Source organism: Neodiprion pinetum, chromosome 6 (assembly GCF_021155775.2).
Source record: "Neodiprion pinetum isolate iyNeoPine1 chromosome 6, iyNeoPine1.2, whole genome shotgun sequence".
NCBI lineage: Eukaryota > Metazoa > Arthropoda > Insecta > Hymenoptera > Diprionidae > Neodiprion > Neodiprion pinetum.
Window position 1 is genome coordinate 8909483 of NC_060237.1, and position 15720 is coordinate 8925202.

General features: G+C 35.6%; 1 protein-coding gene across 6 annotated transcripts in view; it reads left to right on the forward strand.

Annotated features, from left to right (window-relative positions):
• The first annotated feature begins 4598 nt into the window (after positions 1-4598).
• LOC124221012 (CREB-binding protein) overlaps positions 4599-15720 on the forward strand; it is a 35400-nt gene continuing 24278 nt past the window's right edge. For 5 of the 6 annotated variants that reach the window (XM_046630585.2, XM_046630587.2, XM_046630586.2 and 2 more), the window contains exons 1-4: positions 4599-5273; positions 10036-10188; positions 13883-14097; positions 14345-14722. In XM_046630585.2, the coding sequence (XP_046486541.1) occupies positions 5192-5273; positions 10036-10188; positions 13883-14097; positions 14345-14722 (828 nt within the window). In that variant the 5' untranslated portion in view covers positions 4599-5191. The remainder of the gene's footprint in view (positions 5274-10035; positions 10189-13882; positions 14098-14344; positions 14723-15720) is intronic. The other variant, XM_046630590.2, reaches the window with a different exon arrangement.

The window sequence follows — 15720 nt, forward strand, 5'->3', positions numbered from 1 at the left end:
AGAATGACGAATACGTCTTTTACGGCATAAATACAGTATAATATTCAGGAAATGAACAATTTCCAACATGGTTTCTCGCGACGAATACGCCATTGTCTTAGATATGAAAACAAAGCTGTCAAGTACGGATGCAAGGCCAAAAAAATTTGTTTACAATTATACAGACGTCAAAGAATCTACTATATCCCATAGAAATACATTGTTAATAATTTTGAATCACAAAAATCGAAGCGCCAGCATTTCAGATTCGATGATTGATCATGCATGTGTAATATTAGGTGCACGTCTTCACTTTATACTTTCCTGTGAGAGGCATTTGAACGAAGGCCTGTAACTTGTTCCAACATTCTTCAGAGGTAATTATACTCATTGCGTAACTTCCACTCACAATAGAATACAGATTATAGTCAATGGATTATAACTGTTTTTTAAGGGACGAATAACATTATTCTTCAGAATGGTGCAGGATTAATTTATCGCAGCAGCATTTATTCGATATAAAACGATAAATGGTTCTGTTGTTTGATCAGCAATGTGACAAAACTTGGCACCGCGATCATTTCGTATCATCCTTTAAGAAATAGCCGACTTGCATTATATAACAAGGTGTCAAGAGTAATCGTCTACAGTCTGCGTTGATAAGGATTCCCAGAATGTTTCTTCCTGTCAGCGTCTCATTGTCATTGAACATTCTTGACGAGAGCTTCTGTTATAATATATTCGATTGAACGTTAGTGAATGAATAGACATCAAACGCTTCAAGATACAATACGTCTTGTTAGATTAAAAGCAATTTATCTCTAAACTACAATCACTTCTTTTCAGCTCGTTGCACTCCTAGAAAAAAATCCTCTGATAGTCAGGAGTTGACAATTGTGAAGAAGAACAAAACACCGAAAAACCAGAAAATGGACCTTACGATCCGTACTCTGATTTTCGTATGCGTCTTTTCGTACAAATTTATGCTTGTAGTAAAATACTTTATCGAATATATGAGAATTGGAGAATTTTGTGGAATGCGGTAAAAAATTAATAGCGCATCTCTGTTTCGTACTGCTGAAATTTACAGTATGCAAAAATGATATTATACGCTCCGAGTGTAAGAAGTGACCAAGTGCACGATGTGTATCGAGTCGCGTTCGAAATTGTAAATCTCCACGTACAGTTTCTGCATGTGGTGAGAGGCAGGGCCAGAACAAATAATTATCTTTCCTTCATTCGGTGGCAAAAAAAAAGTGGTGGGAACGACCTGAACTCAAAGAGCCTTTCCCTGCTATACACATCGTAATTATGCATCATCACTCGCTTTACTATGCCATAGTAATGGATGTACCCAAAAATTGAGTATCCTGTGTATTTGTCAGCTTGATTGTCACCGCAATCAACGTGCAATTTTCTTCATCTTTTCACACCTGGGAGAAACATGTCGTGCGATTCACAGGAAAATTAAATAAATTTTTTAATCACACACTTTTCTCACAGGTGAATATATTTGCGTGGAAATTCTTGAAGATTATGAAAATTTTCCCGAGGTCCAAAATTCAAAACTTTATAATTTATTTGCGCTTTTTAACATCATTCTGCCTTTCTTTCCGAATGTTCCGGCAAGATCCTGCTGGTTTTTAAATTTATATGTAAGGTTTCATCATTCGCGATAGGCCAGGAGTCAAACATGCTCTTCGAAGATTACATCCCATTGTCAAAATAGAGGAAAGCCTTACAGAAATGTCGATGGATGTAAAATAATTCTAGGATAGCTAGATTTTAAAGCGCCGAATACCTTACATGCGTTAAATAATTTTGTCGTTGTAATATTGTTAATTATCTTTATTCATTTTGACAAATATAGAACTTAATGTACGATTTAAACTCGAGTAGAAAATTTATTCTATCCAAATTCGTTATTTGAAATATGAATTTACCGAGGTCAAACACCTTCGCTAAAAATGATGCCAGAATTCTCAACAACTGTCTCGTTTATTATTTTTTATTGGAAAAATTTGATGTTAAAGTTCCATGAATTTTAACAAATTCGATCGCGAGTAAATATTATTCAAAACTCCTTGTCCTGTAGTCGAAGAAGCTTGTCCCTCATAAAAATACATACAGTATTTTGAAAGTGCTCTAACTTCGACTCAAGTGCCTTGAATTTTTTCGACATTTTTTTTCGTCGTGATTTTATGATACTCATTATATATACTTGCCGTGACTTTCTCGAGACTTCTATCACCACTTTTAGTGTTTCATTTCTCTTCACAAGCAGCGATTATTAACCAAATATTGACTCCTCGATTGTAGACTACTTCTGGCATGCTTAGATTGAATTTATCTTTTGAACCGAACTATTTATAAAAGCAAACGTATTTCACGGTCGGCGACCCTCCTTAAATAGAATAATTAATATTTCAACAAATTTTGACGATGAGTCACACTGTAATGCGACATATCTTTGATGAAATGAATAATGATATTCAATAATGGTACATTAAATCGTCAAAGATTGAGTTTACAATAGACAAAATATCATTCAGATTCACCTGAAAATTATACAGGTATTAGTTGTGTATTTGCAGGGGATCGAAATTTCAGACGGGATTTCATGAATGTGTTGGCCAATAAATTGTAAAAGCCAGGAATCAAACATTACCAAAAATAATAATCAAAGATTGGCACTTATTCTTTTACTGTTACACAATTCAATGCAATCGAAGCGACGGCTAGGTCCTATTTCTTCAAGCTAAAAATAATATTTCACGTATCCTGTACATTACGTACGACGAGTAATATTTAAAACGAGCCCGCATAGATTTTAACCATAAATAACAACTGACTGACACAATCGTGATATTGAACCTTTCTTAAATTATTATGATAAAAGTTTATTGTCAATTAAATTGTAGCTTCGGAAATGTTGCGTAGCGACACGAACGATAAACGACGTCTTTCAACGCAGCGCACCTTCATCATTCACTGTGGAATCATATTTTATCCACACCGAAGAATTTCAGTATGAAAATAACGTAATTCATGCAAATCAAAGGGGAAAAGGAATAAAAAAAGAAAAAGACGCGTGAATTATAATTATAGACGATGCGACGGGAGGATTCGAAGTAAATTCTGGAGTAACAGATCAATTTGTGGCTATAATAAACACGGGCAATGGCCAAACGCAGGTGTCTCGTCTCCGGAATCCCAACAAAGAGCCGTCGACGAGCGTAACTAGCGCGGGTGTCTGCTGCCACGGCGTCATCTCATTCTTTCGCTCTCTCTCCGAACTCCCATCAAAACGTTTCACAGATTATTTGGTGCGATTTGCCGCCGCGCCTGAACGTCGCGTGCGGCTCGGCTCGGCTCGGCTCGGCTCGCGCCTTGATCTTCATTCTGACATTGCATTCAGCAGTGCTGTTTGATTCATGCACTTTGTAACATACGTATGACCAGAAAGTCGACAGATGACAAATCAGGCTCACTTATGGCCGATTGTACGCTTTACTTCATGCCTCCTAAATAACAATGAAATAGAAACATTTTTACACGTGCTCGATATCATGAACGTCCCGCGTCAAAACTGCATCGAAACTATGCAGCAAGGAACTCTCGAGACAATGGAACCTGACATTCTGACGCGACCTTGAACAGCCGTCCAGTGGCGCTTGAATCGGGCGAATAATGGGGGCCCTGCTCTTTGTTTTAACCAAATTGCGAACTAACTGTTCTACGTACAGATTTCAAAAAAAGAAAGAGACAGGTCGTAATCTTCACTCCTTTGTGTCAACCCCGAACTATAGTTGTCTTATAACTGGTTAATGCACTATAACATTGATTCCTGGTGCAAACAACAACAGGTTTTGTCATAATTCACTTACGTATAAATTACCTCACATATGATTGCGTGGAATAAGAGTAGAAGTCAGCGTTCACAAAAGCCTGTAGTTGTGAATCGTTCTAATTGTTTAATTTATTGCTGTATGTAATGGTGGCACAATATTTTTTCTTAACCTAACCTGACAGCTCACTAACATCGTGTACTCGACTATTTCTGGAGAATGATGTGTTACCTCAGTTACAAGGTAGAGAGTAATGATTCGGATTGAAAAAGTTGAGATGTACCTATTTGATCCTCAAAACAGCGATCAAACAACGTAAAACTTGAAACACAGAACATAACTCATACGAGCTGTTCTTCGATGATTTTCGTACGAAAAACAAACAATGCCATGAGTTAGTTATACCGATGGTAGGCGTAATTTCGAACTCTATACAGAATTGACCGTGGAGTGAAATCGAACTCGTTCGTACTGAGAAGAGATCGAGTCCTGATGCATAGATGGGAATTTTCATTGAAGAAATACGAATACGCGAACCTTGCAGGTGATTGAATTTGTATACGGAGAGCGCGATTAGGGCGAGTGACCGACGGGATGTGATACGGTAATGCCGCCTTCGGAGATTTTCGTCGCACGGCGTGACGTCAGAAACGGAGTTCGTGCGAGATCGCGGAGCGCCAATGAACGGCTCGGTTGTTACCATGTGACAGGATGGACCAATGGGAGGGAGGCGCTAGCCACACGGACGACGGAGCGAGCCGAGCCAGCCAGTCGGGCATTTTCTGACAAGCGTAGAAAAACTTTTCATCAACAGCCAGCCGCCATTTTACGTGAGCCGATACTTGTGCGGTGCGGAACTCGGGCGATCGTTTCTACGGTGAATTTCGGTACCGCGGGGCCGGCTTGCGGCCGATATTTCGATCGCGATAAGTGCGGGGATAAAAATTGTATCGAAATTAGTGAAAATGTCAGGGGTAAGCGATAGAGTTTTGGATAATTTACGGTGATTTCGCGCGCCTATCATTGTGTGAAAGATGGTGCCAGCGGGCAGCAGTAGTAGCGAGCTTGGATATCGCTAGCGCCGTGCGCGTAGCCAGTTTGCGCTCTCTCAAGTTTGTCAAGTTGTTCTTGTGTGTGATACCTATATATTGGGGGTGATACTGAAAGATGTCCAATGGTTAATTATGTGCGTTCGGGGACGCCCGGGACGTCGAACTGTGGGAAAGCGCCTCAACGCACCGCGGTTATTATGTTTTCAACTAATCAAATACCAATACCCACAAAATATAACGAAAAATTTCGCGAATCCCTCAAACTAGTGTAGTGTGCCTAGTGTGCCAAGCGTAAACAGGCGGCCGCGAGACATGGCCGATCATCTTGTGGACGGCCCGCCAAACAAGCGGCCAAAATTGGCGGACCCCTTCCAGGGGCCCTCGGATTCGTCAGGTAAAACATTTGTCCGATAGAAGGATTAGAAAAATGTAATACCGCTCCTCAAACATTATCTCAAACTAACCTAAAGGGCATACCGTGAAAACCATGCCTTCCGAAGCCTGCCTGCCTGCCTGCCTGTTTGCCTCGCGGAAAAGGAGGCGTACCGCCAGCGTTTTGACGTAAACCTACCAACCAACGTTTCACGAAAACAAATCAACTTTCATTCACGATCTCGATCCTGGTCGATATTTTTACTCAGCATACCGGGGGGAAAGAAGTAATCTTCGGTTACCCGACACTTTTTCGTATTATAAAGTCTCGTTTCGCTCGTCTCTCCATTCCTGCGTTTTATTTAATTACCGCCACGAACTGCTTTACGCTCTTGGTTTCGTTTTACGCAGTTTCCCGTGAGATTTAGTACAATGATGTCTGACGTATGCACAAATTTATCAATCGTTACGTTTCATTGACAATCAGTTTAATAACACTGGTGTTCTCTTCATTCTTACAGCAGTTCACCGATCCTTCAAGCTAAAATTGGATAAAATTCTGTACCCATCAGACTCTGTCTCTCGTGGTCTGATGTTGATCAGAGCAAACTTAGTTGTCACAGCGGTAGAGGTTACATCCTTCATCAAAAACGTTGGAAATTCAGTTGTATCATTAGGGAATATCGATATTCCAAGAAATGTACTCAATACTTGCAACATGCGTTCATTCATCTTATTCATTTTAAATTTCGTAATTCACAATCTTCCTTACAACAACAGTCTGTGTCAAAATTTTATTTCGTATCAACTCAAGTATCGATCAACCATAGGATAACCGTATCACATTTTGATGAACGATGTCATTTGTACTTTGCTATAACTATTTTTTACCCCGACCACCTCAAACTGAAACAAGGAGTCCAAGATCGTCGTTTAACATCAGCTCTTGCTTAGACTAAACCGCGCACTGACATTCTACTGTACACAGCAGTATTCTGAATTTCAAACGCATCATATTTGAATGCAAAAACCTTGAATAATGTGCACGGGAAACACTGGGAGCAAATCATTTGCTTCATCCGTTCATTCAATGTGACATAAGTGTGAGGCTGACGTTAGGAATTTAGCTGATAATTGAGTTACAATTTAACTCATACAGAGTTCGGAATTCTACCTGATTACTGATTAGAGTGAAATGCTGTAATGTGCTAAAGTGGTGCTAGAGCTGGGAAATTGTACGTGTGACACGTCAGACATCAAAAACTATAACTCTGAACTAAATTTTCATAAGCGGTCTGTGAATTTAATTCTCGGGGCGATGCTGAAACCGTCAAGAAGTAGTTGAGACTTAAAAATAGTACAATACCGTTTTCATTCATTCTTAGTATAGTTGTTGAATCAAATGATGAATGAAATATTTTCAATTTGCAAATTATGGTCACAGCTAGACATTGTTGTGTTAACCAGATATCGACCGTTACGTTGGATCTCGCAGTTTCTAGTAGTTTGCAATCAAAACAATAACAAACCTGTCAAATTTTCATTCAGAATACATGAACTTGATGGTTTTCTGCTTGATAATTTTGTTGAGATTTGCATAAATCTGATAAAAGTTAAAACGCTTACGGTACAGCTGACTTGTCTTCTAGCCAACAAACCTTGGATCACAACAAAGTTTTCTTCTAAAATTTGGAAGAAGAACCTTTCACTTCTGTACTATTTGTAAATTAATCTTTTCATTTAAATAATTTCTTCTTTTATTTTTTATTTTGTTTTTTTTTCTTTAATTTTTTTGATGTCACAATTTCCCAAACTTTTTAAGAAACCTAATTTCGTATTCGTTACTTGCATGAATGAATATTATGATTCATTTTACGTTGTCAACTTACTCTATGTACCGAGTGATTTACTTGATACTGCAAAAATTTAGCACATGTAGATAGTATGGTTTGTGCATGGTAATTGAGAAGAAACAAAATATTGTACATACGAAAGAGTTGAGGATATTATAAGCGAATACTAGACAGCTGCATGCGCACTAACAAAGTTCATTTTTACTATTATCTTGTTTATTTTTCACTTATATTACCCTCACGTTTGTCTAATTTATCACCATAAATACTATTGTTTTACTCGTTTCTTACCATAAATCTATGCAATTTGCTCCGGCTATAAGTTGGGGAAATTTGAAATTTCTTCTTTCTTATTTTACCTAATTTTTCCTAATATTTCCTGTGTACCTTAGGAAAGTACATAAAAAAAAAATTTTATCATTTTTTTTTAAATTGTAACAAAACTCCTAACAGAAACAGCCTTTTAAATGTTATATCTTAGCAAATTGTAGACTATTAATTGATGAGAATTTGCATGATCTCAAAATAGGGTACAGAATGTTAGTATTTAGCCACATGGTTTGTGCTCTCTTTCTCTCGCTCGTTTTCCCCTCTCCAACTCTTCTTCCGTTTCTCTACTATTTCAGTTTTACTGACAGAACCATTGGTACAAATCAGGCGGAAGTTTGTAACATTATTGTAATGATGCATCTTCGGGAAAATTCGTCATTTTGCAACTTTAGGATTACTTAAAATTTAGTTAACTATTAATACAGAATCAACAAACTCAGATTATGTGAATTCAACTTTTTCAGTTATTATAAAGGTGCAAAATAGTAATTTTTGTATCAATGTTTTGACACATTAATGTTACTAACTTTGGCCTCGTCGATACAATTTTTGAATTAGTCAATGTAGGCATGCTTTTAGCACGGACATGTTTGTCGATGTTCTAACAATAAGTTATTTTTTTACTGAAACACTATAAGAGTATGATCATTGGAGAATAATGTGTGATTGAAGATATTTCCAAATTTATATTAGTCCATTTTTGTTTCTATCAAATTTTTGAATAATAAGATGTGAGGTTGAAAGTAGCTCATTATTTAATATTTTCTTTGCATCAGAAAAACATTAGTTGAAAATTTTCAATCTTATAAATGTGCCAAATTTTAAGTAAGTCGGAACATTGCAAAGTAAACACACTATAAATTTCACAAGAGGCAAAAGTTACAACACGCATCAATATCCGTTGAATTTCATTTCGAACTCTCTGACACATCTATGTATTGCAATCCTGTAAAATTCTGCCAGAATTGAATCTTGTATCTAGTTAATTTTTTTCTGATAATCCCACGGAAAAGTCGCAGCTCCTGATTACTCAAAACACACCAATGCCAGTGTGTAGATGTTTGATAGGTTGAAAGTATAAAAAATATTTCAATTTTTTTTTTTTTTTGCAGTTTAATACATTTCACCAGTGACCATTTATTACACAGTTTTATATGCATTTCGATGGTTTGGAATAAAATAAGGAAGTATGCAATAATATTGTTGATGTACAGTTCTGTGGCATGTTAAGTCTTACAAATATTGTTCACTCTGTTGTTTTTTTTTTCCAATGTATTTATCCGTATTTTATTTAATTATTCATTCAAGAAATAATCGTTTCTTAAATTTTGAGTCAAGGCAATGTTGTCACATTTGTTCAGCAAAGTAAAGCGCCATGCGATACATGTATATATTTGTTTGATATACTACTGCGAATACATGTGCATCATGCGGATGGTAAATCTAACTCACAAATTACAAGTTGCTGGTTATTTTTATTTACTGTGGAATCACTGCATTGCTAGTTGCCCGAATTCACAAAACATAACTAAAATATCAAAATAATGCTAATAATATGTCACTGTTTTCCTATTCAACTATTTGGGAAATGATTCATTTTGAGGAACTAATATCGAGTTAACATTTCCGAATAAGAAAAGTACAAATTTAGTCAGGCTGCAATTATTATTTTCTTTACTAACGTGATCATTTTCCAAGGTGTAGAGTCTCAAATTGCATTTGTCGGGCAAATCTAAGGGCTAAATCAATATTCAATTAATCTCAATAAAAGTTTCATAATTTCTCAAAATTCTTCAACAACTTCCTGCAGTATCTCCAATGACCTCCTAACCTTTTGTAACATTATCTAACCGTTATTCACCTAATTTTCCATGTAATTCACCTCTCAGGTATAATTTTTTTAACTGTCCTAAATATCAAACGATTAAAACTTGTATTCAACTGTGACGAATGGTCATTTGTTCATTTTTCTACTCAATGTGAATAATGAAGTTACTAAAAGGTGTTTCGGATAGTTTTAACTTTGATTTATGTCCCAGTGTCCTTTGTATTTAAAATCAAGTTTTTTCAGTATCAATCATAGTCCCATTGAACTTGTGTTTCCTTTCTCATTTGTCAAAATGAAATCCCGTTTATCCCTTTGTTATTTTATGATGATGAAGCTAGCTGCCAATTCGAAAAACGGTTTTACATACAATTTCTGACACTTATCCAGCGATAAAATACAACATGTGTAAGAACTTTGTGTAAATCAACAGCTCGCTATCGGTGGCTAGCTTCTGCATTCTTGATATCTGAGAAAAAACTGTCCCCAAGTAATTCTCAGGTGTGATCGGAAATCATTAACACACATGTAAAAAAGAAACTGCAGCCCTTTAAGGATAGCATGGATCTTGAGGATCGGGTGTGGATAATTGAGTGTAAATTGTTGTTTTGAGAGTACCACTAGTAATATATAGGCACCTTGTTATACGATTAACTTACGTTCAAGTAGCTTCTTCTTTTTCTTTTTCCAAAAAGGCTGTTTTTGTTTCTTTACCCATGACATATAGGTCTTAGCCTTTAACGAAAGTCCTAAACGATAAACTATGATATATGTAGTGGGTATGACGCCCATAATGATGCACCATGCTTACACCTACGGGGGAGGTGGCGGTGGTAACATGCAACAAATGCAGGGCCCGCCACAACAGCTACATCTACAACAACATCAGCTTCAGCCACATTGGAACAACCATACAGCCCAGAAAAGAAGTAAATATTATTCTAAAAAAAAATCGATCAAAAAAAGTTTTATAAATAAAATTTAAAGAAAAAATGAACAATTTTTTTTATCCGTCCCCCTTTTGAAAACATCGTTCTCAATGAACTCTCACACACACCTTTCATTCATCCTAGATTTCTGTTCAATAGACAACACTGCTTTTCAGTGAGACGATATTAATATTAAATTTATCATTTATAAGTTTAATATTCCAAGCTCTTCTTGGACAATATATTTTTTACATTCATTATAAATTTAAATACGGACTTTTTTTCCACTTTTTCATCCTATTGAATGGAAGTACAAAGCTCGAAATGTTGTTGAAACATTCTCGTTGTCAAGTTTTATTTCCGACATTTCGTGTACATTGATTAAATTTCTAAACAATGGTTCAACTTTTAGCTCAAATGCAAAGTAAAACGTAGCATTGAAGATTATAGATATTTTCCAAAATTATTAACGTAATAATAATTCAAACAAACTTAGATTCGTAAGCGATTTTATTAGTACAGACTACGTTACAGTAAGTGGTCTGTGAATAACAAAGGGAAAATATTTTTGAATTTAATTTTTCTACATAGACATGCGGCACACATGCGCAGAGCAACTACCCAACCGACAAAACTAAACATTAATTACAATGAACGATTTTTCGTAGGTAAGGCGAGCGTCAATTGCCTTTAGATCGTTAGTTAACGAATAATCATGGGCGATATATATTTTCAAACATGTTTTGAATGATACATAAAACGACAAAATTTAATACCTTTCAAATTTCAGTAGACTAGGAGATTTTAGCCCGATATGAAAGAAATTTGTCAATATCTTTAAGCCTACATCATAAATTTTAATCATTGAACAACTAGTGTTCAATTGCTGTAACACAGCATGATTATATATTTATACATATGTAATAAGTATAAATAATGACGTACAGAATCGATGCGAAAGAAAAGTAGAGTGATTGTAGCTAGCAAGGTATCACTTGTTTCAATAAAATGCGAATAGATCACTTTTTTTTATTCCTGGGGGTATTTAATGCTTGGTAAATCAGCAATACCTTTTTCTGGTTTCAAAGGTTCTTGAATTGAGCGCGAAAAAAAAAAAAATGCTAATAATGAGTGTTTTATTTATTCATCATATATATGTATGTATCGGGAAAACCTGATCGTATCAGGCAATTTTACTTATGATCAAAGAAATTTTAGGAAATGATAAGTATAGTGAAATAATACTGAAAGCTCAGTCTGGTGTAACTAGATGTTTCAAGAACGTTGGCCTGTCCTAATTTTCGAAAATTATCAGATGACACGGAAGACGACAGTAAATTATAAAATCCAAATACTTTGAATCTTGAAAAGTCAAATCTCTCAAATGCACTTGTTGATTTTTACTCCATTTGTATTGTAAAATATCTAGTTTGATTAAAAATTGTGGTTTGACTCTGGAGAACCTGCACAGGTCGGGCATTTAAGGTAATTGTGTGGTTTTTTGATAGTGAAGAGGAAAATTTGAAAATGAAAATTAAATTTAAAAAAATGAATGGAAATTAGGTTGTTGTTTCCAAAACATCCACCACGGTATTTGTTTGAAATCACATAAACGCTGGTGTTTGACATATTCTGAATTACAATCAGCAGAATATTGGAAAAAAGGTATTTTTGTTTTATTAATGCTTATGTACTCCTTTAATCTCATTCGACTCAAATCTATCAGTTTAACCTGTGAGTGATCATGGTGAAGAAATGAGTAGAATCAACTGAATTACGATGCGTTACATGTGTTGAGTTTGAAACTTCTGTACAAGATCATTTAATTTTCACCTCAATTAGATATCATGTTACCTATTACTCACAGTCTAATGTACATGAATTGTGTCACACTTTACAGTTTTCTCAGGTGGGTCCGGCTCAAAAAACTTTGCATTTTCAAATATCTGATTGAATGCTGGGTTACCATTTGTAATATTAGCATAATTCATTAGTATTCTTGAAACATGTTAGATTGTTATGTACTCGCTTACTATCCATATGAAATGTGCGAGTGCAACTATGAAATTTCGAGTTCACTCTTAAGTTGATTATACAGATTCCATGCAGTGCACAAAATTCTTTGATACACAAATCAATTCTTCTTTTATTTTTTTCACGTTTACAAAGACAGGTGAAGCAAAATCTTTACTGTGCACGCAAGGCGATTACTTTGAAATAAATATGTTGTTAACCGGCAGATTGCAAGGACAGGTAGATGTTAAAATTGGTACATAACAATATCGCTAAGATGATCGTTACGAGGTAGAGATACTAACTATATTTAATTAATCGGATGAAATTAGGCAGCGAACCGAAATTTGGAATATTAATTTTGGACCCGATAATGTGTTTGGTAAAAAGAGCTTATAAACTTTTGAAATACGGAATCAAAGATAAAATAAACACATCAAGGTATTGTAATTTAAAACTATTTTCCAGGCATAGAGTATAAAATTCAATTTTTCAAACGATTTGTTGTAGTATCAAGTGTCGTGTGCATATATTTGCGCTCTCTGTGTTTAAATATGACATATGTATGTATATATATATATATATATATATATATCTATATATATCTATATATAACTTTTCGAGTTGTATGATTTTTTAGTATATGACTCTTGATCTCTAAGCATGTCTCTATGCAGTTTGCCATCAGTAGCTTTGCAGCTTTTGTAGTGAAGCACGAGTTTATTGTGAAACATTTTTATTCCGCTACTGTGTAATCTCCCTTAAGTTTTGCTCCTGCGGTGTATGTCTCATGTCTTATTTATTTACTATTTCATTATAATTTGTTTGTAGATATATTATTACACTTTGTGTTCTATATTCCTCTTGTATATATTCAAACTTTGCCAATGTTTGGCCCATTCGTTAAATTTTCTAGAGCGTAAAAACAAAATGCAGAATATTGCTGCGACTGTTTGATTCAATAATCTGTCAACGTTACCTGGTGACGATAAATTAAACGTTGAGCTTGTATTTCTTTTTAATAATACTTTCTTCGTGTAAATCTATTTTAAGACTCGGATTTATGGCGTGAGAAGAAATTAGTGCCATTCAGACGGCTAACTTTATTCTATCCTACTTTTGCAATGCCGATCATACAAAATCTATGGTATACGGTACAGGTAAAATAAAAAAAAAACATGGTCAGTTAACGCGATCCACAAGCTATTTCCTTGTATGGTAGATTAAGAGTTAAAAACATAATAAATGAAACTCTCAATAAAAGCTGTGGTGACGGTACTAATCTGACCTTCATAAGGTTACTAACAGTAATTTTTTGAATCTTTGGTGGAACTTATACACTAAAACAATGATATTATTCTTGAAGCAATGATAAAAATATTTTTAGTGCTCAGAAAATTAATCCAATGAGATTTAACGTTTAAATAGTTTCTGTAATCAAGATGCAATGTACGTTTAAAAATAACATGACTATCACCGCCTTTGGTATTACTTATATTTGAAATTGTTAAGTGAGTGGTGAGGATATTCTAGTACAAACATGTCATACAAACATTTATCACCAAGACACAGGTATCAATGCATCAGAAGCTTTTCCGAGTCTTTCTGTATTTTTGTACATTGTTTCACAGCTGCCTTCTGTAAAAGGCCGACGATTATTAACTGTATTGTACATTCTCAGATTACATAACAAACACAGATATGTTTGACCTTGAAAATGATCTTCCTGACGACTTGTTGTCATCCGGAACCTGGTGCTCAACAACCGAGAGCGCTAAACCACCTGCAACTGGTCCTGGACCCGGACAACAAAATGGTGCATTAGATTCCGAACTGCGACAGCATGTACAGCAACAGCAACAGCAGCAATTATCGCATCATTTGATGCAACAACAGGTTAACGTCAATTTCCAGCAAATAATTTCTTTAAATTCACCAAATTCTTTTAGTATTACACCCAAGTCTAAATGAATGATTTGGTAGTCGTCGTCACTTTTACTTGGAGATAAAGAGCAGAACGAACCAAAAGTAATATAAAATTAAATAAACTATCATGAATCAATATGGTTTTATTCTTACCTGAACAGTGAACTTGAATTCTTGTTTATCTTTCCTAATACAAGCTTAATACACTTTCCAACAGGGCAACAAGAATTTAGTTGCAAATTCACTGGCAATGGCAGCAGGAACGTTGGGTAGTAAAAGCCCCAACATGCAGTCTCCGCCCAATGTTTCGGTTTCCAAAGGTGTCGTTGACTCTCAGATGGTTGTCAGTCTTGGTAATTTACCCAGCAGTATAGCCAGCTCGCTAACCAACAATCAAATGTCAATTGCCAATTCAATGGGAGGGCTTCAGTCGTCGATGAGCATGACTGGAAGTAATGCTACAATGTCGATTCCGGGTGGAATGAATTCCGGACTTGTCATGACGAGCAGTGCCAGTGGGAACAATAATATGGGTGGAATGGCAGGAGGAGGTTTGATCGTGGCAAACAGTCTGAATAAGCAACCCTTAAATACCGTAAGCTCTTTTGCGACTTATTTCTTTACCCATACTACCTGTTTACATATTGTGTATATTCTACCCTAATACTAACGAACATATTCAACGGAACGATTCTGGTACGGGTGAACTTAATTGTACATCAACTATCTAGCTTGTTGATACGAAAATATTTTTGTCCTACCAGAATTTCATTTCTGGGCCTGGTTTATAGCAATATATAAACTTTGTTTCTGGACTACTGAGCTTTCAAATATACTGCTGATAACGTTACGCTTTTGGGAACCGTCATAAAGTACAGAAATACGATATAAAAATCATAGAAAAAAGTTATATATATTTATTTTCATCAAACGGGACGGAAGAGTGGTAAAGACGGTTACCCCTGGGAGAATTTTGTGACGGCTGGTGGGCCTGAGTGTGCCCGGAGATATAATGTAGAAGTTTCCTGCAATTCTCGACTACACACTATAAGAAGCAGTTTTAAACCACCTGGTAACTACAGTCAACTCCCATACCCCAGGACCGCCAACACGCAATTTCATATGACACATAAAACTCAGTCAGGGTAACTGTCTTTACAGACTACTGTCGCCGTGTTAGACAGCTCATTCTTGCAACGATTGTGCGAATCTTCAAAAAATCAAATATTTTTATGACAAGTACAAGATTCAACATTTCTATTAAAGGACACAATTAATTTATTAACTATTTCTATTCTAATGATTTCATTTCATTAAAATTTATCACATGTGACCAACTTTCCAAACAATCTGTACCTATGCTGTACGTCTACATGTACTATGATTGATAAAGATACGCATGTCCACAGATTAGTTTGCAAGTGGATATATCGATTAGGTATAATAAAATACGTTTGTCGATAACATGCGCTCTATGATTGTGTCAAAGCAGTCGATTCTCCAACTATTACAGAAAGAAATTCCGAGGACTATAAACCAGTTAAAGTCTTATAACTTGAACACACCCCTTCATGTGGCTCCTTTCTTCTTTCT